Genomic DNA, 23,846 nt, shown 5'->3' with positions numbered 1-23,846 from the left:
CCACCATTCCCCGACCAATTTCCTTTGTTTTCCGACTTAATAAACAAATAATCGTCAATTAAATTAAATCAAATATCTCATATAAATATACGAACAATTTCATGGACTGCCACTCGTATTTTATAACAATTCCCTCCATTTCATTGAATCCATTTTTGAAATAATGGTCAAAAATAAAATATTTTTCATTTTGGGTCAGTTTTGAAAATATGTCAAAATGGTGTCCACGTAGGCTCGAGATTTCTGGACCTAAAACACGCCACTACCAATGACGTGTTTATAATGAGTAGGGAAAGAAACTTCATTAAAAAATGGACTAAAACAAATACACCATTGGGAATGGCGGGTTTCAGAGGGGAAACACGCCACCCCCTATGGCGTGTCTTATGTAATTTTTTTTTTTTTTTTTTTTTAAAGTTCAGTCAGTTGAGGAAAAAAATTGTTGTAAAAACACGCCACTTCTAATGGCATGTTTCCTTCACAAAACACGCCATTAGTAGTTGCGTGTTTCAGGTCTAAAAATCCCGAGCCTACGTGAACACCATTTTGACAAATATTTTCAAAATCGACCCAAAACGACAAATATTTTATTTTTGACCATTATTTTAAAAATAGACTCCATTTCATTGTATTCTCGTATTTTAATCTAGTACTCCTCTTCTCTCGTATAAATATACGAGCAATTTCATGGACCGTCACACTTATTTATAAAAACTCTCCATTTCATCGTATTCTCGTATTCTAATCCAGTAATCCTCTTCTCCCATGTAAATATACGAACAATTTCATGGACCGTCACACGTATTTATAAAAAAAAAAAAAAACCTCCATTTCATCGTATTCCAATCCAGTACTCCTCTTCTCCTATATAAATATACGAATAATTTCATGGACCGTCACACGTCTTTATAAAAAAAACTCCCTCCATTTCATCGAATTCTAATCCAATAACCCTCCTCGTTACTCCATTCGATATGGCGTATCATCAGAACCACCAACACCACATACACCACCAAATGACAGCACCACAATTCAGTCGCGAACACCACCACCACCACCACCACCTGGACTCAGTCGACAACGACTCGAGCGAGTTGACTCAACGAAATGCCAGGTGGAAGGCGGAAATATTGTCACACCCGTTGTACGAGCAACTGTTGGCAGCACACGTGGCATGCTTGAAGATCGCCACGCCGGTGGATCAACTCCCTAGGATCGACGCACAGCTCACCTTGTCGAATAATGTCGCCGCTAAATACTCGGGTCTTAGTAATGCTGCTGCTGGTAGTCTTGCTGATCATAAAGAGCTTGACCAGTTCATGGTAACGTATCTTCTTACTCGTAGCACTACTACAATTTCGAGTTTATAAAACGCCTATATTAAAACGGTTTTTCCAGAATTATTATTGTTTGGGATCGAGTACTAATAATCCTCTTACTCCTAGGAGATGTACGGAAAATTTTAATGGACAATAATTGTTAAAGTAAATGTGTGACAACTAGAGCACTATTTTAATTTATTTTTCATGATTTTTGTAAATTAATTGTTTTTTAGTCTAGTTTTAGATTGATTGGTTATTAGAAGTGTATTAGATATTTAGATAAGGTGATAAGTCACCTAATGTGATGCTTTGATTGACTTATTTTTTATTATACTGCTAATACCCATTTGCCACACCAGGACTAAATGTTAAGGGGAGAACAATTATAGCGGGGATGAACTATAGATATAATCGAGTAAATTAAAAAAAAAAAAAAAAAAAAAAAGGTGCAAATTTTAAATTTAACTTTCAGCTTTTTCATTATTCAGCGGGGTGATCGCTCCTGCTAATACCATTCTAAAATCTCTTTTATGAGAAAATCCCACATATTGATGTTGATTTTTTTTGTATCTCAAAATTTCAAGATGAAATCGAAAATAAATAAATAAATTTTTGAAATAAAATCATTACACTTGTTCAGAAAAATTAATATTCTTTTTTATTAATGACATGTTTATTTGGTGGTAGGAGCACAATAATTAATTATTAATAATAATAATAATAATAATAATAATAATAATAATGATGGTGTAGTACAATCCAAGGTTAGGTTGTACTAAAAATGTGATGTACAAGAATTCAACATGTTGGTATGGTGGTGGGAGCATGAGCTTATAATTTGTTTGGTGGGTAGCAAGATTTTTTTTTTTATGCAATTCTAAATTGTTTATTGTTTGTTTGTTTTCTAACTAGTTTATATCCCGCGCAATGCGCGGTATATATAGAGGTTTCACATTTTAATGTATTATTATTATCGACCTCGTGCAATTTATGCACGGTATATATGAAGTTTTACTTTTTAGTTTATAATTTGACAATTCATTAATTTTTTATGCGTTCGTTATCTGTACATTTTTATTTGAAAAAAAAAACTCAATATTGAAAAAGTAATCCAGATAATTGAGTAGGGTTAGAAATGTCTATTTTAATGAGATCATTTTTCATAATCATTTTATTTTAAAACATTTTATTTATTTTGTAATTTTGATCCGCAATTTCTTATATTTTCATACAAAATTAATGAATTTTTTATTATAAAAACCGTGGAGGCAAATCTTGCAGATTGTGAGCATTTAAATTTATGAATATATCCAATTAAAAGATTATATCCATTTATAGTTCAAGATACACCTATATAGAATAGACTATAATAATAATCCAATTTTAGATTTTAAAATTTTAGGCGGGAAAATTTAGAGTTCCACCTATTCTTTTAGTAGATAAGAGGATTTTAAGTAATCTTATCAGTAAATTTGCTAAGAGCTTGATTAATCAATACTATATATTAATTCCAGAAACCAAGGGATTTCAATGTAATTAAAGAAAGTTATACAAATTAATTATACTATATAGTTTTAAATCACTAGCACCGTGTGATGGACCCGATTAAGGGATCTCAATGCAAATATTATATAGTTTGGGTTAAAATTAAATTATATAGAAGCTTGGTAATTTTCCTAAAATTTGTACGAGACTAAAACATGGTCAATTTTCTTAAAATAAAATAATTAACTAAGATGATCAATTTCCTTAAAATAAAATAATTACTTAAGATGGTCAATTTTAAGGAGACTAAAAGAAATAAGATGCTTGATAATTTTCCTAAATATTTATAGAAGACTAGAAGATGGTCAATTTCCTTAAAATAAAATACAGTAATTAATTAGTATAAACATGCACACTTATGGTATTAATTATTATCATCATAAAATTATATATTAAATTTAAAATTATGTAATTTTATTAAACTTTATAGTTTATTAGATGTATAGATTTAACATGCAAAAATATAATATAAGTAGGCTATAAATAATTCAAGTTAGATTCCATAATATATAGTATTGATTGCATAATTCTTTCGATTTGATTTAATGCATATATGTAATATATTTATATAAATATATAATCCTCTTAAAATTGCATGCCTGAGTAGTAAAAGTAATTTCGTCATTAAAGAAAAGAATTGTAATAACATTGGATATAATAATCACTTATTTGAATAGTAAAAGTAACAATATTATCAGTGAGATTAGTGAAATGGTAAAAACAACGGCGTGATTAGTGAAATAATCAATATTAATGTGGCAATAGTGAAAGTAACAATAATTACGGCGGGCGTAGTGAAATTATCAATATTAATGCAGCAATAGTGACAGTAACAATAATTACGGCGGGAGCAGTGAAAGTAACAATGATTACAGGCAAGTAGTGAAATGTTATTACTATTGTTTCATTAATAAGAGTAAAATATAATATTAATAGCGGGGTAGTGAATTTGTCTCAAAATTTATTTCATCGTAATTTTAGAATATGTCATAGAAAAATATATTAATGCTAAATTTATGAATTATGCAACTTTAAGTAATTTTATTTAATGAAAAAAAAAAATTAATGGTAAGGGAAGGTAGCCCGGGCGAAGCCGGGCACTAATACTAGTATTTACTAATCTTGAATGCGATAGCTACGTCTATAAATTATTGTCTTATTTCCTAGTTTAGATCACGTGATATAAGACAATAATTTTTGGAAGTTCATTATGTCTACATACTCATGCTTAGACGGATCTTTTTATTTAGTAAATACTAGTTTGAATGCCCGTGCGTTGCAACGGGATAATTTACTTATTTATAATGCAAAAAAAAAAAACGTTATAAGGGTTTAATGTTCACATTTTATGTCTAATGATTTGCTTACATATTATTAAAATATTCTTTCAAAAAAAAATAAAAGATTAATATATAGTGGGTTAACTCTTATTTATAATCACCCCACCTTATATTAATCTTTCTATGTGAAACATTATACCATTTATAAGTAATAATCACCAAACTTAGATTATTTTTCTGATGTGGGACAATTCTACTATTTATATGTACTATATATTCATCAAACCTGCATTGTTTTTCAATGTGGGACAAATAACATACTCATAATTACACCATCTTTTTTGCATTTAGTTCGACATCCAACCAGATCCCGAATACTGAATACGGATAATTGCTACTCATTATATCTCATTAATAATGTTCCGACATTAACTTAGTTTGAATGTCCGTGAGTTGCAAAAAAAATAAAGGATTAATATATATACATGGGTTAACTTATTTATAATCATATAATCAATCCGCCTTATACTAATATTTTGGTGTGATACAATTCTACTATTTATAAGTAATATATTCACCAAACCTGGATTATTTTTCTGATGTGGGACAATTTTACTATTTATACGTAGTATATATTCATCAAACCTGCATTGTTTTTCAATGTGGGACAAATATCATACTCAGAATTACACCATTTTTTTTGCACTTAGTTCGACATCCAACCAGATCCTGAATACCAAATACGGACAATTGTTACTCATTATATCTAATATTTATATTTAAATTTAATACTATGATCAAGTACTCTCCATTAATAATGTTCGACATTAACTTAGTTTGAGTGTCTGTGCGTTACAACGGGGTAATTAACTTATTTATAATGCAAAAAAAAAACTTTATAAGGGTTTAATATTTATATTCTATGTGAGACTATGTCTAATGATATGTTTACATATTATTAAAATATCTCTTTTAAAAAAAATAAAGGATTTATATATACGTGGGTTAACTTATTTATAATCATATAATCACTCCATCTTATACTAATATTTTGGTGTGGTACAATTCTACTATTTATAAGTAATATATTCACCAAACTTGGATTATTTTTCTGATGTGGGACAATTCTACTATTTTATACGTAGTATATATTCATCAAACCTGCATTATTTTTCAATATGGGACAAATATCATACTAAAAGTTACACCATTTTTTTGGCACTTAGTTCGACATCCAACCAGATCCTGAATACCGAATACGGACAATTGCTACTCATTTATCTAATAGTTATATTTAAATTTAATAATATGATAAAGTATTCTCCATTAATATTTGTATTTTGTTTTTCTTCAATTTTTTTTATCATAATTGAGATACGGAAATTTCCCGTGGTACCCCTTAATTTTGTCAGATTTTCCATGTTACCCCTACTTTTAAGAATTTGCCTATAGTACCCTTGAGGTTCCATTTTTTTTTGCCTATGGTACCCCCTAATATAAAAGTTGTTAAATGGACGTTAAGCTTGATAGCGTGACAATAAAATAAAAATTAAAAAATAATACCATTTTTATTGTTTTATTGGTACAGATTTTTCTCTCTTTTAAATGAAAATTTAATTAACTACTATATCATTATAATATTGGAAATTTCTCATGGTAACCTTGAACTTTGATAGATTACACATGGTACCCCTAATTTTAAGTTTCTACAAATGGTACCCATATGTTCACCTTTTTCTTTCCCAGATTACCACTTGAATATAAAATAAGAAATACAAAGTATATATTATATATAATAACTAAAAGATTTTCCAAAGATTAACTTAGGTTAGAGATCATTATTCTAGAGACAGTAATACAAACTCTTTTAAGAGCTCTCTCTCACAAATTCACAATACTTAAGAGAATCAAAAAATTTTGGGTTTTGACTTCTATTTATAATCATAAGATCACTTTGCCTTATGGTAATCTTCCGATGCGGGACAATTCTAATATTTATACATAGTATATTCACCACACTTATATTACTTTTCAATGTAGGACAAATAACATACTAAATACACCATTTTTTTGGTACCTACTTTGACATCAACCCGATTTAATAATGAGAAATGACAATAAAATCTACAATCTAATGATAACATTTTTTTGTCACAATCTAATTATATAATTTTCATATGATTTTTTTTGTTAAATGAAATATAAAGTTTTTATATTAAAATTATAAACATCACTTTAATATAATATAGAAAATGTATATATATGGGACAGTTCTATTATTTATACATAATATATTCACTACACCTACATTATTTTTCAATGTGGGACATATAACATATTAAAAAGTATATTTTTTATATCAAAAAATTTGGGTTAATACCTAAGTTTCAAGGATCCATCATATTTATATTTATAGAATCACTCTACCGTATACTATTCTTTCGATGTGAGATACATAATTTAATTATTTAGACATAGTATGTTCATCATACCTACATTATTTTTCAATGTGAAAGATATAACATACCAAGAATTACATGTCTCATCTTAAAAAAACCACTACTGTATACATATTATTTTTCTTTAAAGGTAAAATCACTTAGTCTCGATCATTAATTAGATAGGGATCTCTACATCGTACATGTAACGACTCATTAACGCTTTATTACTGCATTCAGAAGACAACCATTAGTAAAATCTTTAGTTTTGTACTGTGTCAGGAGACTACCATTAGTAAAACCTTTAGTTTTGTATTTTTTGATTTTCATGTTCATGTTCTTAACTCTTTCCCGGGTATTTTCCAACGATTTCCACTTTATTTTTTATATCATATCGTAGATAATGATAGAAAATCTTAAGAGCTCTTTAAAACAATATTTATGAGACTCAACAAATTTTGGGTGGATACATAAGTTCCAAATATGCCTCCTATTTATAATCATAGGATCACATCACCTTATACTAATCTTTCGATGTGGGACAATTCTACTATTTATATGTAGTATATTCACCACACCTACGTTGTTTTCCAATGTGGGACAAAACATACTAAAAATTACACAATTTTACATATTAAGAAGTACACCATCTTTAATATGTGCAAATAATATGAAATTATACTCTAATAATAGCATTTTTTACCACAAAGCTAATTATAATATTTTCATAATTTTTTTTAACGATATTTTTTTGCCAAATGAAATGTAAAAGTTTGATATAAAAATTGGAACTATCACTTGAATATAATTTAAGGAAATATACATATTATAATAATTAAAAGATTTTCCACTTTATTTTTTACATCAAAAATTATACTTTCCTAAATTGATTTTTGATGATGTGGACGCTCTCAGATCGCTCGAAAAAACTCTCTTTTATATATATACTAGATTCCTCCCTCCTAAATTTTCCTTTATTATCACAAATTTAGTCTTGTTAATATATCCATATTTTGAATAGAAGGACCTTATATTTTCTTTTTCGGCAATCATTTTTTACGTTAGACTTGACCCATTGTAGAATGCAAAAATTAAAAGCCCAATTAGAAGTTAATATTTTAGGCGGGAAAAAACGTAGAATCACCTATTCATTTAGTAAATAGGGGATTTAATAATTTTTGTTTTTCTTTTGTTGTAATCCTTCACATTGCATTCACATCTTAACCTTTGTACATTGGTTTAAGACTTTGCATTGTTCTTATGGCAGTACAAATTATTCTTCTTTGTTTTCTAAAAGAGAAGTTTTTAGGTTCTTCAATTCAGAATGTTTAATTTTGAGGTGTCGAGTAATCCTTGGAGCGTAACACCACGCTAAATACAAAGGTGAATAATGTCATGTGACAGACCTTAAGAGTCAAGCATGCACTGTTCACCTTTAGCGTCTCTTATTAGGCAAAATAAATGAAAGAATCAATCTAAACTACATAGTTTTCGATCTCATATATTAAGATGTTAGGGATATACTTAGGTAAATACGATATTCAACAAACCTTTGGTGTCGGCGCCAGGATTCAAGTTTAGGAGGGGTGGAAAATTTTTGGGGTGAAGTGGTAATGATATAAAAGCACACTCGAAAAAATTCCAAAAATTTTAACTAAAAATTCCGAAAATTTAATCGGTCAGGAGGGAGCGCCCCTGCTAGCCCCCTAGCTCCACCACCGGTCCCGAGGGGTTCATATAAAGTTATAATGTAGAAGCAAGTATAATAATTCATGAAAACTTTCAATGTTAAAATGATACATCTAAATCTAGTAAGAATAAAGGAAACTTTTGGTAACTGTTTTAAGAATGTCAATTTTTCTGAATCATAATGAGGCAAATGAAGAATATGAAAGTGGTTTAAGCTACTTTATTCTTTGGTAGAGAAGTCATGTCATGGTATTACACAACTTTTCACTTTTTTGAGTTTCTACTCTTAGCTAGAAAGTACATTACTTTGACCAAGTGACGGAGCCAGGATTTAAACCTAGCCGAGGCAAAAAATTGTGACATAATTATCCTTTTAGTATAGTTGCATCAAAATGCCTTGTTCTAGGAATCGACTGTGTAAGATAGGGAGTAGTGAAAATAACCTTATACTGGATGCTTGGTTTCGTCTTGAAAAGGAGGTGTTTTCGATAAGTGTTATTTATGTTTTCCCTTGTCTTACATTGTAGACACATTATGTACTCTTGCTTTGTTCCTTTAAAGAGCAACTACAACAGCATGTCCGCGTCCATGCTATGGAAGCCGTGATGGCTTGCTGGGACATTGAGCAATCTCTTCAAAGCTTGACAGGTAGTTTTGGATTGCTTTTTTTACAGTTAAATGAGATAAACATAGGCGGAATTAATAGGAAATGTTAAAACGAGACATATATGCGTGAGCTCAACCTAAATCCTCGCGCATACAAGTATAAGACATTAAGACCGTTTTGCTGGTATAGTGAAAATATTGAAAATTGTGTCATGTGCAGGAATATCTCCTGGTGAAGGTACAGGAGCAACTATGTCAGATGAAGAAGATGATGATCCAGTAGATAGTGAAAGTAACTTGTTTGACGGAAATTTTGACAGTCCGGACACTATGGGATTCGGACCTCTAGTACCAACTGAGAGTGAAAGGTCGCTCATGGAACGTGTAAGGCAAGAGCTTAAGCATGAACTTAAACAGGTATAGGATTTTACTGAAAAAAATAGCGAAATTTGCTGTGAATGCTATTCAGGTGATTTATTGACTTGTATTAACTTTACTTGTATATAGGGATACAAGGATAAAATAGTGGACATAAGGGAAGAAATCCTGCGTAAGAGACGAGCTGGGAAACTCCCCGGTGACACCACCTCTGTTTTGAAAGCGTGGTGGCAGTCTCATTCCAAATGGCCGTACCCTACTGTGTGTTTCCTTTCCCTTTCTTTTTTCCGTTTATTGTAAGTTTTCAGTTTCAGGAGTTATACTGCCATTTGTGCAGTTAGATGTGTTCGCGCGTAGGTAATCTGACCTCCTGGCTATCATAGACAGGAGTGACTGAAGCACTATGTAATATTGTTGTCGTAACTTGTCTGTATAACGAGGTAATCATAAATCATCAGACGGGTTTTCATAATTGCAGGAGGAAGACAAGGCAAGATTGGTACAGGAAACAGGCTTGCAGCTGAAACAAATCAACAACTGGTTCATCAATCAGAGAAAGAGAAACTGGCACAGTAACCCATCGAGTTCAACTGCAGTTAAAAGCAAACGCAAAAGGTAATTTTTCAAGACTTACTAGCTGAATTTTCCAACATTGGACATCCTGCAACTGTACAACTACGGTAACTGAAACAAATCAACATTTTCTGCTTTGTTACATGATCCTGCAATACTAGAAATGAGACTCAGCTTATGAGTTGAAGATCTCGTCAAAATTACTTAAAAGCGTGAACAGATCATCAGGTTCGGGTCAGTCTTGACAGATCGGACTAGGAACACCAGCAGAAACAGCTACTGTAATAGACTAATGCTATATATCAATGGACCTCAAATTATTGTAGGAAAAATTCTGTAATTCTGTAACCTTTTTCGTTGTACCGATTGATTAATCAGTTTGTATTCTTCCTATATATATATATAGATTGATTATAGAATAACATAATATTTTATTTTCGGAATTACAATTTACAAAACCACATTACATGTAAAATTCTGGCAGCAAACAACAGAAATAAATCAAATTCCACCACAGATCACTTCCATGTACCTTAACAACTCAAACCGGAGGAAAGGATGACTCGATCAATTGTATGTCGATAATCAAACAACATTACTTGTTGAGAGTACCCAACCAAGGTGGAGGAACCATTCCGGTTTGTTCCTGAACAGTCGTGAACAGAGGTGGCAAAGTCTTATAAACATTAGCTATCTCAGACATAGCATCACCAGCACCACCACCACCGACAACTCTATCACCCGACCCATGGAGTTGAACGCCTCCACCACCGGTGGTCCACACACTAATCTTGGGGTTCAAGCCTTTGATCGCGCCAGCATTGATCTTGGCAATGTCTTGGAACATACCATTGTTGATCATCATATAGTCCCTTAGAGACGCGTAATCCCCATTAAGGGACTGAAGTAAGGTCTTTAGGTATGTGCCTTGGGCTTGTGCAAGAGCGGTTATACCTTCGGCCTCTTTTTTCTTGGCGTAGAGCTCAGCATCGGCTTCTTGTTGCCGAGTGTAGAATGTGGCCTCGGCTAATGCTTTTTGCGCTTCGGCTTCCTTTTGTTTCTTGTATAGTGCTGCTTCTGCTGCCTTTTGTTGTTGGTATAGTTCCCAGTTTGCTTGTTGCACCTTTTGTAAGAGTATAGTTTTAGTGTCATGCTTGTAAGTAGGAGTGAGCAAAAAATCGATTATCCAAACCGATTCGATATCTGATCCGAATTTTTGGATATCTATCCGAAAGTTAAGTTTGGTTTGGATATGGATATTAGAATTAAAACATTTGGATATCCGATCCGATCCGAAACTATAGTTTTCTAGTATAGTTTCGAGAAAATACAATTTTATTTGATTCAACAACTTAATTAATGTTTAAAATACTAGAGAAATATGTAAGTGGCACTTATTTTATGTCGAGAACATTGGAGTAAGAATTTTAAAGAAAATCATCATATAAGACAATGAATATAATCGTGTTTCAAACTTAATTTTAAAGTAAATTCAAAAGTATGGATATCGATCCGATTATTTTGGATACCCGAACATTGGATATCCGAAACATTTGGTTTGGATACTGGATATCTAACTTCAAGATTTCTAATATGGATATCCGATCCGAACTAGCACTTTGGATCGGATCTGCCCTACTTGTAAGAGTATATTTTACTTAAAATTCCCGTATATTGTGGAGCCTTATTGGAAAGCCTAGACGGTTTCAGATAATGATTTATGTCAGCCAACCGCGTATGATTTAAGGCTATGATGTTATTGTTGTAACATAGCCAAAAATATATTTTGATGGGGTTAACATTATTGTTGGTTGACAATACAAAAAGCAAACGTAAACAATCTGTTGAGTCGGAGCAAGTGAAAACTTACCTTGGTTTCATACTCAACACTTGCTTTACTTAGAAACTCAGCCTTCAGTCTCTCAGTCTGAGTTAAAGCATTCAAGACTTCAACTTCTTTTTGCAATGCAGCTTCCCTTAACTTGACCGCTTTCTCGGCTTCCACCTCAGCAACCTGAGCATCCCGCGTCCAACCAGCTTTCTTCGTTGCCAATTCAGCATTCGTCTTAGCCACCTCAGCATTCCTTTCATTCTCAAAGATAGAAACTTCTGCATTCACCTTCAACTGCTCCTTTTTCGCTTGTCCTGTTCTTTGTACTGATATAATCTTTGTCTCTGCATCGATTGCAGCTGCATTTTGCAATGTCTCGCCTTCCCTCGACTTTGATCCTATTTCTCCCTTCTTTCTCGCCTCCGCCACATCTATCTTAGCCTACATGACATACATTTTAATTATTGATACTTTCAATATTGTGAATACATGTTATGGAGCGGCACTACTTCCCATGACATGGTCTTATGTACTTCCTCCGTTCTTATCATTTGTTTACCTTATTAAAATACCCCTCACAGAAAATAAAGGGATATTTTCTCGTATACCCTTGAACTTTTTCGTTTCTTAGATGTACCCCTCTTTTCTTGCAAAAAAAAACTTTGATTGTCAATAATTCTTGGCAACAAGTTCAGAAATACGATATTTTTTTTTCAAATTGACCGTCTTTAAGAGATCTTCAGTTTGAAAAAGAATTCACCGACATCTCAACCCGTAGTCGGGAATTATGGTCGGTCAAAGTTTATTTGTTAAAAAAGTTTTACCAACCATAACTACCGGCTACGAGTTCAAAAAAGCGGTGAATTTTTTTTTCAAATTCAAGGCTTTGACGAGAAAATTGGTTTGAAAAAAAAATTGCCGTTTTCTGAACTCGTAGCAGAGAATTATTATCGGTCAAAGTTTTTTTTTTTGTGAAAAAACGAGGATATACCTTAGAAAACGAAAAAGTTTAGAGGTACACGAGAGAATATCCTAAAAATAAAAAATGGTAAACAAATAAATGAGATAGAAGGGTATCTTTTATGTTTTTATAACGAAAATGTATAGTCAAAGTTATCTCCATTTAACTATCAAAGTCAGATAATAACAATAGTGTTCATTGGTCCGGGACCGGACCGGACCGGACCAAACTCTCTGGACCGAAGACCAAAGAAGGGTTAAGAGGTGGACCGAGGACCGGACCATATTAATATTGGTCCGGTCCGGTCTGGACCATAAAAACACGTGGACCGGACCGGACCGGACCAAATGGACCAAATATTATTGTCGTTGACATGTTTTAGCATATAAAACTAGAACTCGAGAAGTTCGTAACGATCAAACTAAATAACATTATTTTCTTACTAGATTTAACTACATAATTACACATCTTATAATACGTGTAAACAAAGTAGAAAATAAAATCAATAATATTACAAATTTAAAAATTCTTTTATTACATAACTTCGGTCCATGGTCCGGTCATGGTCTATTCGGTTTGGTCAGGACCCGGACCAAGACCAAAGTAGAGTAAATAGGTGGACCGTGGACCGGACCAAACAAAATTCGGTCGATGCAGTCCGGACAAATGGTCCGGTTTGATGCAGTCTTTTGGTCGGACCACTGAGTGAACAGCCCTAAATAACATCGTAGTAATATACTCCATAGATCGAAATAATCATCAAAGGATGTCTCGTATGAGCTAGTTTTTCAGTTTTCAGGTAGAATTTTACCTACATTTACTATTTTCGTAAGACCGTGTAAATAATTAATTAAAGCATAAAATCGAACCTGATTAGCAGCTTCCATTTGAGTCTTTTGACCCAAATAAGAGAAATATTCATGTCCAGGAATATCAACCAATTGTTTAATATTAGCATTGTAAATAAGTAACCCAAATTGGTCAAGTTCAAGCTGCACCTTCTCAAATACCTCCTGCTTAAAGTTCTTGGTTCCTTTGAACACCTCTTCCATGGTCATGGACGCGGCTAGGACACGTGTTTCACCCTCAATCACACCCTGGACTAACTCCTTAACATGGTGAGATAGCTTATCATGGGGTGAAATTAGCTTAGCATACTTTACTAGACTTTCATCGTCTGTTGCCCGGGGGCCAATGGTGAAGACCGCGGGCAGGATGAAGGGTAGTTTCTCCGAGCTCATTGCCTGCACCTCGAATGTGTAGTTGACCGGAGATATGTCGAACCGAGTGCATGATTGCCCTGGTAGGACCCATGCCTTCTTTGCTAGCTTGATGTCTGTTATTCCTACCCCGGTTATGACCAGGTACTCGGATGCACTGGCAATTCTATACATTTTGTATGTTCGTTTTAAGCTGGATTGTGTACAGTAGGTCTCAGGTTCAGAAATTTGACAGGTAGTTTTGAGACCAGATTTTTGAAACTAGACAATGCTTTTTGGTCGGGTTATTTCAATCCGAAATATAAGTACAAGTCGGAATGAAAAATTATGCAGGGGTTGGTGATTGAGGGGAGAAGAAATGATTTGGAATGCAGTAATGGCAAATTCATGGGATATTTATACCAAGTACTAACCTATTTCGAAAAAAATAAAATAATAATAAACAAATGTTCTGAAGAATTCTCCCATGTTTTGAAGAATTTTTCATGGTGGACTTTGACAATAGCCAGTTAAAGAACATGGTTGTGTGCCTGTATTTGCAGATGTAATTTCATTGTAATTGAAGAATGTTATAAAATGTTATAAAATTGAAAGAATTGCCAGGCAATAATATAGGAGTTGATAAGTAGTGGAGTTCTAGTCGTCTAAAAAAATTCTGAAAATTCAACAAATATGCTTAGACTTGGTGATCACTGATCACCTACTATTCTTTCGTACACGAGTCGCAGAAATAACTCGACAAAGTCGTTCATTTACTCATCATCGATTTACAAATTGGATTTTCCCATTCAGAAATCCTATTTTCCATCGCTTTATGCCTCTTTCATCCTAATTCCTAATTATATCTTGCCACAAAATAATTAACCACGTATCGCTAACTATACCAAAAGACTATAGGGAGATCAGAAAGTACCCCTAAGCAAAAAAAATGAACAATAACACCAAACTGAGACGACTTGTAATTCTTTGCTTGTTAAAGAAGCGAAGGGAGTCTCAGTATCACACCATGAGTCGACATTTAGTCTGGTTATTCAGGAGCACAATTGGGTTACATTTAGTTTTGCACTACTTTAAGGTGATTCAAATAAATTCAAGACTGGTAAATAAATGAATTTGACAAAGGGCTGAGACTGAAATGATCTGGTAATACCAAATTTAGGAAACCGAGTAGCCAAAAACTCTAATATCAGTCATACACATACTTTCTACTACCAGTACATGTTCAAAATTTGAAAGGCGGTTTCTGAAATAAACTTAAGATCTCGAAAGAAATAAAGACGGGCACCAAATGTGATTGATTACATGGCAGTGAAAGCCTTCTTTCCACCAGAAGCAGACCCAGCTGGAATGACCTTCAAGACATTAAATCTGACGGTCTTCGACAAGGGCCTGTATAGTAAAAGAGTAAAGGAAATCAGATCTCGATCCTAATTCAAGAAATTTCAGGGAGAAAAAAAGGTCGAGCAAAGTAAATAACGAGCTGACCTGCACTGTCCAATGATAACATGGTCTCCCTCCTTAACACGGAAGCAAGGTGAAACATGTGCTGCAATGTTGGAGTGCCTTTTCTCATATCTGCAAGCAAGTACAAAAAATATTCAGTAACTACACAACAGCAAATTCACAACCACAGAAGACAGAAAAGGATCTGAGAAGACAGTGTGAGCTAGTTTAGCTGGTCAAGTTATTGACGGATGATACTAGTGATATGTTTGAAAGTCCTCACGCTTAGAAGGAAGCCAATATGAAAATGACTTTGGGATTACAAACCTTTGGTACTTCTTAATGTAGTGAAGGTAGTTACGGCGAACAATGATGGTCCTTTGCATCTTAGCACTATGACATGTACCAGCAAGGATACGTCCTCGGATTGACACATTGCCAGTGAAGGGGCATTTCTTGTCAATGTAAGTTCCTACAATAAGGCGGTTTGCGTAAATAATTAGACAATATTAACTAACAATCCAATTACGTGCATAAATAACTTGTAACAGAAGCACATAAGCACATTTAAGCTAATCCAAAATGATAAGCAGTGTGTTAGCAAATGCAAAACAAGCATCCACCATTAAAGCCAGTGCGAAAATGAAAAAAAAAAAAAAATAGATTAAGCTTTTTTCAGAAAATAAATCCAGACAAATCAAAACAAATATAGACACCGTAGAGAGAGACGATCGAACTAGGAAAATTATTGCGTAGAAGTAGTGTACCCGAGTAATTGAAGAAACCTTACATATTACTTGGTTTAACACTTTTACTTTGTTATTTACTACCTTGACCCAATCTTTTGTCTACCTCTTTTACTCTTTTTGAAGAGTATTTTAATCAAAGGTAAACAAATGATTGGGACAGAGGGAAATGTTAATATACTTTTCAAATGAGGGTGTAAGGTGACATGGTCTACTTGGTGGCCTTAGAATTTCTGTCAAACTAAATGTACAAATTAAGCAAACTAAACCAAAAAAAATGCACTTAAAATGATAAAACAGCACAAAAGCGAGTGGAAGGTTTAAAATGCTCAATGATTATAACACTCCAATGTTCATTAGAAAGTTAAAAGTTCTCATACAATATCAGCAAGGCAATCAACTTATTGTCTGCTGAACGAAGCTATATATGCCAAGCAGTAGATATATTCGATAAATGTATGTGCTCTCTGATCGGATTATGAAGGGAACGATTATGAAACTGAAAACAGCTTCATGAAACTACCCATTAAAGCATATCATGTTGATGAAACTGTTAACTCCAGATGAAACAAACATATCCCACAAGGTAAACACAACAAAACGATTCATCGACAGCAATTAACAAAATTTGGCATTGCTATACAAATCCATCAAACAGAATACTCCCTCCATCCCAATCATTTGTTTCCTTATATATTCTCTGTGAGGGGTATTTTTAATCAACGATAAACAAATAATTGGGGCGAAGTGAGTAACAAATCTGGCATTACCCAACAAATCCATCAAACAGAGGACCTAGTTACAAAAAACACTAGTCTGCAACATAAACATTCTCCGTGTAAAATCATGAAGTTCGGCATTGCGAAACATAAATATTTTCCGTAAACAAATGATCGGGGCGGAGCGAGTACAAATCAACAAGGATTAAAACACAAACCTTCAACAGCTTCACGAGGAGTCTTGAATCCCAAACCAATACTCTTAAAGAACCTGTTTCCTCCCTTTCCTGGTCTCTTTCCTTTACCTGCTGTCTTCAACCTGATTTCACACACACATTACACAACAATCAACATCAAAACACTTCATTTCAATCAATAATTACTAATCAATTGAAAAAACAAAAGTAAATAATCAAAAAGATTTAGAAGAAATTAAGAGAGAACTTACGAGATTCCAACCTTGGGTTGTTTGAGGAAGGCCTTCTCAGTCTACAATATAATTAATCATAAAAAAATGAAGGATTAAAAATTAAACATTAATGTTAATTGAAATGGATTCGATTGAGAGAGAGAGAGAGATTGAAGGAGGGATATTGAATATACCTGTTCCGCCATTGTTGAAGCTTGAGAAATGTTTGGAGTAGAGAGAGAAGTAAGATGTTTCGGCAGAAAGATGAAAAACCCTAATTCAGATAATGTGAGGTGTGAGGGTTAAAAAGGAGAGGCCATGTATATGTAACTCGAGTCCGTTGGGCTTCTGAAATGATTTTCTTTGTTTGGGCTTTGTTGTACTTGGCCTTCTCTTTTTATTTGTCCGTCTCGGTTAATAAGAGGTGATCGTATGCGGGTTTGGGTCGGATATAGGTCTGGTCTATGGATACGAGCGTAAACGGGTTTGAGAGGGTTTGGTGGGTCACACCTTTGTAAATTTTTGAAAATGTTGTGTTCAAGTCCGGACCTTTTTGTGGGTCGGACCAGGCGGATTCGATGGGTGTCCCGCTTGTAGTACCTCTATCAGTTATTACTTTACGTTTTTGTTATTTGACTAAGCTCTGTCATTTCTACATTTCCGTTTTGAATATAAAAAATCATACATACTCTCTTCGTGCCTTAAATATAAACTTGGATCATTTGGGTTACGTTTGTGTCGGTCATTTTCGGGTCAACAATTTATCGAGTCACTCAGGATCGAGTCATTTCGATTTGGGATGGTTGGGTCATTTAGGATTGGGATTTTGCCTTAACAAAGTCATTTCGGGTCTATCGAGTCAAACTCAAGTCAGATTTTTCGTCATTATCAGGTCTCAAGTTAACCTTATTCGGGCTAATCAGTTTTGCCTTGTCTACTTAAATACCTTCCAAATATCAAAAGTTTTCAATTTAAGAAGTATAAATTAAAGCAATAAGAATCACATATGATGATGCAAGTGAGTCAAGTGGGGTGATTGTGTGGTTGAGATGAAATGCAAGTGAAAATGTGGAATAGTGGAAATTATGTTAGAAAAAACCAATTAGTGAAAAATAGAAGGTATTTTGGACATGAGGGAGTATATTTATGTTTTCAGGAGCAGGGCGAGTTTCTTTTAGTTTACCTTCGAAGACCATTTTTATACTCTCTCTGTATCAAACATTCATTTACTTTTTTTTTATTCTTTAAAAGTATATTAATCAAATGTGGAAAAAGTTATTGGGACAAGGAGTAATAATTACCAATTAGTCAATTACTCATGTTATCTCGATCATATAATTATATTTTTTCTGACTTGGAGTCTCAATTACTTATTTACATTTCAATATTGAGTATATATGTAAGTCGATAATTCTTCACTTATATACTTTTGTTCTCATCTTAAGGCATACCCACTCGCATTTTTTGGTATTGTATGAAAATAAAACTTAAGGAATTAATCCGACCGAATAAAAAAAAATAATATGAGAATCACCAACATCAAACAACTCAACTAATTTAGAAAGAAACTCTTTACTAATCTAAAAGAGTAATTCCTAATAAAAAAGACAGGATAAAAAAAGTCTCCATAATATATAAAAGAGAGTTTTTTCGAGCGATCTGAGAGCGTCCACATCATCAAAAATCAATTTAGGAAAGTATAATTTTTGATGTAAAAATTAAAGTGGAAAATCTTTTAATTATTATAATATGTATATTTCCTAAATTATATTCAAGTGATATTTCCAATTTTTATATCAAACTTTTACATTTCATTTGGCAAAAAAATATCGTTAAAAAAATTATGAAAATAATATAATTAGCTTTGTGTTAAAAAATGCTATCATTAGAGTATAAATTTCATATTATTTGCACATATTAAAGAAGGTGTACTTCTTAATACGTAAAATTGTGTACTTTTTAGTATGTTTTGTCCCACATTGGAAAATAAGTAGGTGTGGTGAATATACTACATATAAATAGTAGAATTGTCCCACACCGAAATATTAGTATAAGGTGATGTGATCCTATGATTATAAATAGGATGCATATTTGGAACTTATGTATCCACCCAAATTTTTTTGAGTCTCATAAATATTGTTTTAAAGAGCTCTTAAGATTTTTTATCATTATCTACGATATGATATAAAAAATAAAGTGGAAATCGTTGGGAACTACCCGGGAAAGAGTTAAGAACATGAACAAGAAAATCAAAAAATAACTAAAGGTTTTACTAATGGTAATCTCCTGACACAATACAAAACTAAAGATTTTACTAATGGTTGTCTTCTGAATGCAGTAATAGAGCGTTAATGAGTCGTTATATGTACGATGTAGAGATCCATATCTAATGATCGAGACTAAGTGATTTTACCTTCAAAGAAAAATAATATGTATACAATAGTGATTTTTTAAGAAGAGACATGTATTTCTTGGTATGTTATATCTTTCACATTGAAAAATAATGTAGGCATTATGAACATACTACGTCTAAATAATTAAATTATGTATCTCACATTGAAATAATAGTATACGGTAGGGTGATTCTATAAATATAAATATGAGGCATCCTTGAAACTTATGTATTAATCCAAAATTTTTTGATATAAAAGATATAGACTTTTTAGCATGTTATATGTCCCACATTGAAAAATAATGTAGGTGTTGTGAATATATTATGTATAAATAATAGACATGTCCCATATATATACATTTTCTATATTATATTAAAGTGATGTTTATAATTTTGATATAAAAAAAACTTTATATTTCATTTGAAAAAAAAGTATCGTATGAAAATTATATAATTAGATTGTGACAAAAAAATGCTATCATTAGAGTGTATATTGTATTGTATTGTATTTTCTCATTATTAAATCGGGTTGATGTCAAAGTAGGTGCAAAAAAAAATGGTGTACTTAGTATGTTATTTGTCCTACATTGAAAAGTAACGCAAGTGTGGTGAATATACTATGTATAAATATTAGAATTGTCCCACATCGGAAGATTATCATAAGGCATGGTGATCTTATGATTATAAATAGAAGTCATAACCCAAAATCTTTTGATTCCCTTAAGTATTATCAGGGATAACTCTTAAAAGAGTTTGTATTACTGTCTCTACAATAATGGTTTCTAACCTAAGTAAATGTTTGGAAAATCTTTTAGTTATTATAATATATACTATGTATTTCTTATTTTATATTCAAGTAATGTTTATAATTTTTATATAAAAACTTTTAAATTTCATTTGACAAAATAATGTAGGTAAAAAAATTATGAAAATAATATTATTAGATTCATGGTAAGAAATGCTATCATTAGAGTATATATAGATTTCATATAATTTGCACATATTAAAGATGGTGTATTTCATAGTATGTTATATCTCCCACATTGAAAAATAATATAGGTGTGATAAATATACTACATATAAAAAATAGAATTTTCACATATCGAAATATAGCATAAGGTGGGTGATTCTATGAGCATCCTTGGAACTTAGGCATCAACCCAAAATCTTTTGAGTCGCTTAAGTATTGTCTTGGAGAGTTCTTAAAAGTTTATATCATTATATTTTCTACCTATAGATTTTATATGTCCCATATTGAAAAATAATGTAGGTGTGGTAAATATACTATGTTTAAATAATATAATTAGAATTGTGTTAAAAAATATTCTATCATTAGAGTATAGGTTCTTATCATTTGCACATATTTTAATTATGATAAAAAAAATAGAAAACAAACGTCCATGGTAGCATGTGTAATCTATCAAAGTTCAAGGTTACCATGAGAAATTTCCAATATTATAATGATATAGTTAATAAAATTTGCATTTAAAAGAGAGATATCCGTACCAATAAAACAATAAAGGGGGTATTATTTTTTAATTGTTATTTTATTGTCACGCCATCAAACTTAACGTCCATTTAACAGCCTTTACATTAGGGGGTACCATGGACAAAAAAATGGAACCTCAAGGGTACTATAGGCAGATTTTTAAAAGTAGGGATAACATGAAAAATCTAACAAAATTAAGGGGTACCACGGGAAATTTCCGTATCTCAATTATGTTAAATTTTTTTTTGAAGAAAAACAACGTACAAATATTAATGGAGAGTACTTGATCATATTATTAAATTTAAATATAACTATTAGATATAATGAGCAGACAATTATCGTATTCGGTATTCGAGATCTGGTTGGATGTCGAACTAAGTACAAAAAAGATGGAGTAATGCAGTATGTTATTTGTCCCACATTGACAAATAATGCAGGTTTGATAAATATATATTACGTATAAATATTAGAATTGTCCCACATCAGAAAAAAAAATCCAATTTTTGTGAATATATTACTTATAAATAGTAGAATTGTCCCACATCGAAAGATTAGTATAAGGTGGGGTGATTATATGATTATAAATAAGAGTTAACCCACGTATATATTAATCTTTTTTTTTTTTTGAAAGAGATATTTTAATAATATGTAAACAAATCATTAGACATATAATGTAAACATTAAACGCTTATAACGTTTTTTTTTTTGCATTATAAATAAGCTAATTACCCCGTTGCAACGCACGGGCATTCAAACTAGTTATAACACTAATTGAACCATTATGATCAAATTTAATTATAAAATAATTTCAAAATTCCGTTTTTTTGTTATGAAATATATTGTAATATGGAAAAATTCAATATTACACCCTTTTACGTACAACTTTTTCAAACTTACTACCTTTTAAAACAAAATTTCAAAATTACTCCCTTATAAGAGAGTTTTGTTAAAAAAAAATTACTATCAAGACTCAGCTCAGGCCATAATTAGAAGAAATGTACAAAAATACTCTTACTTATAACACATACCTTATCATAATTTACCTTCAATTAATAGTGATTCACCGATTTCAACTCCACCTTTGATCATTGTTAGGTAATTTATTCTTCTTTCTTCTATTCTACTTGTAAATTGTTTATTCTGTTTTGATTTTCATTAATCATCTCCAATCCTTAGTTTTATTAAACCCTAATTTAAAGTGATTTAGGGGTTTTTGATTTATGATGTTGAGTTGCGATTCTTTGAATTTGGTTCTTTTAAATGCTTAGTTAGTGGTTTATATTTTCTTCAACTAACCCTAATTTATCTATTTTAATTCTACATTTCACTTTAATTGAATAATTTCAGGGCAAAAATGTTATGTTGATTAGTGTTGAACATTTACACTTTCTAACCTACACTATAATTTTGACATATAAGAAAGGATTATCTATTGTCTTTTGTCCAAGAAGTGACATTAGCAGCTAAACGACCATAGTAACACATCCTTGGACCATCACAACTACATCGGGAACTTGAATATGAATTAGAACCTGACAGATTTCATGCGTATGTCACTTTAAAGAAAGGGGGCGAGAAATGAGAGGGAAGCGGAGAAGAGAAAGAGGGATAAGAGTGAAGGTAGAGAAAAAGGAAGGAAATGTTTAGAGTAATAAGTACACGGGCAAACTGAGAAGAGAAAAAAGAACTAATTTGAGTTTGGCAAAAAAAAATTTGGTCTAATTATGACTTGAGTTGGGTCTTGGTAGCAATTCTTGATAAGAACTCTCTTATAAAAGAGTAATTTTGAAATTTTATTTTAAAAGGTAATAAGTTTGAAAAATTTTATATAAAAGGATGTAATATTGAATTTTTCCTTGTAATATATTATGTGGATGTCCAGGACCCTATAATCTCGAATTTCTAGTGAATTTGTTCCAGGACCTTGTAATCCCGAAGAGCGTGTATTATAATACACTTCAATTTGCGCCGTTCGGGAGATCGTACCGGACCCAGTTTATTTTTCTCCCGGTTTTTCTATCACGCGTCCGAGGTCATTTAAGAAGTTAACCTATTCGATTCAACCTCAAATAACGAGCATTAAACGAGCATGAATCCATTTTTCACGATTATCCGAGATTCAACGATGATGGTTTATGGCATACCGGCATCCCCAAATGTCTTCCGTTGCTACTCAAATTTTACGTGGCCGCATTATCTGACCCGAGGAACTTTCTTTGTGATTTCCGGAGAATTTTGTTCCGGGACCCCGGAATCCCGAAAACCGTGTATTATACACTTCAATTTGAGCCGTTTAAGAAGCTAACCTATTCGATTCAGCCTCAAATAACGAGCATTAATACATTTTTCACGATTATCCGAGGTTCGACGAATGCTGGTTTATGGCATACCTGCACCCCCAAATGTCTTCCGTTGCTACTCAAATTTTGTGTGACTGCTTTATCTGACCCGAGGAACTTTCTATGTGATTTCCGGAGAATTTTGTTCCGGAACCCTGCAATCCCGAAAAAACCGTGTATTATACACTTCAATTTGAGCCATTCGGACTTTTGTCAAAAAAAAAAAAAAAAAAATTGAGCCATTCGGGAGGTCGTACCGGACCCTGTTTCTTTTTCTCCGTGTTTTTCAATCACGCGTCCGAGGTCATTTTAGGAGTTAACCTATTCGATTCAGCCTCAAATAACGAGCATTAAACGACCATTAATACATTTTCATGATTATCTGATGTTCGACGAATGCTGGTTTCTGGTATACCGGCACCCCCAAATGTCTTCCGTTGCTACTCAAATTTTGCGTGGCCGCTTT

At 32.4% G+C, this 23,846-nt stretch overlaps 3 protein-coding genes across 3 annotated transcripts; 1 reads left to right on the top strand and 2 right to left on the bottom strand.

Annotated features, from left to right (window-relative positions):
- Positions 1-844: 844 nt before the first annotated feature.
- LOC141622403 (homeobox protein knotted-1-like 3) lies at positions 845-10,274 on the top strand. Its single transcript, XM_074438439.1, has 6 exons — positions 845-1,322; positions 8,802-8,922; positions 9,101-9,297; positions 9,388-9,519; positions 9,737-9,873; positions 9,993-10,274. The coding sequence occupies exons 1-6, from the start codon at positions 975-977 to the stop codon at positions 10,015-10,017; spliced, it is 960 nt and encodes a 319-aa protein (XP_074294540.1). The 5' UTR covers positions 845-974; the 3' UTR covers positions 10,018-10,274.
- Positions 10,198-14,213, bottom strand: LOC141622402 (flotillin-like protein 3). Its single transcript, XM_074438438.1, has 3 exons — positions 13,493-14,213; positions 11,702-12,103; positions 10,198-10,954 (listed from the first exon to the last, which is right to left on the bottom strand). Exons 1-3 carry the CDS (start codon positions 14,015-14,017, stop codon positions 10,427-10,429), a joined length of 1,455 nt encoding a protein of 484 aa, XP_074294539.1. The 5' UTR covers positions 14,018-14,213; the 3' UTR covers positions 10,198-10,426.
- A 755-nt stretch (positions 14,214-14,968) lies between these two features.
- Positions 14,969-17,462, bottom strand: LOC141622401 (small ribosomal subunit protein uS17-like). Its single transcript, XM_074438437.1, has 6 exons — positions 17,355-17,462; positions 17,200-17,240; positions 16,970-17,070; positions 15,614-15,758; positions 15,329-15,418; positions 14,969-15,232 (listed from the first exon to the last, which is right to left on the bottom strand). Exons 1-6 carry the CDS (start codon positions 17,364-17,366, stop codon positions 15,142-15,144), a joined length of 480 nt encoding a protein of 159 aa, XP_074294538.1. The 5' UTR covers positions 17,367-17,462; the 3' UTR covers positions 14,969-15,141.
- Between the last annotated feature and the right edge of the window lie 6,384 nt (positions 17,463-23,846).

Source organism: Silene latifolia, chromosome X (assembly GCF_048544455.1).
Source record: "Silene latifolia isolate original U9 population chromosome X, ASM4854445v1, whole genome shotgun sequence".
Taxonomy (NCBI): Eukaryota; Viridiplantae; Streptophyta; class Magnoliopsida; order Caryophyllales; family Caryophyllaceae; genus Silene; species Silene latifolia.
This window is presented reverse-complemented; position numbering and strand designations above follow the sequence as displayed.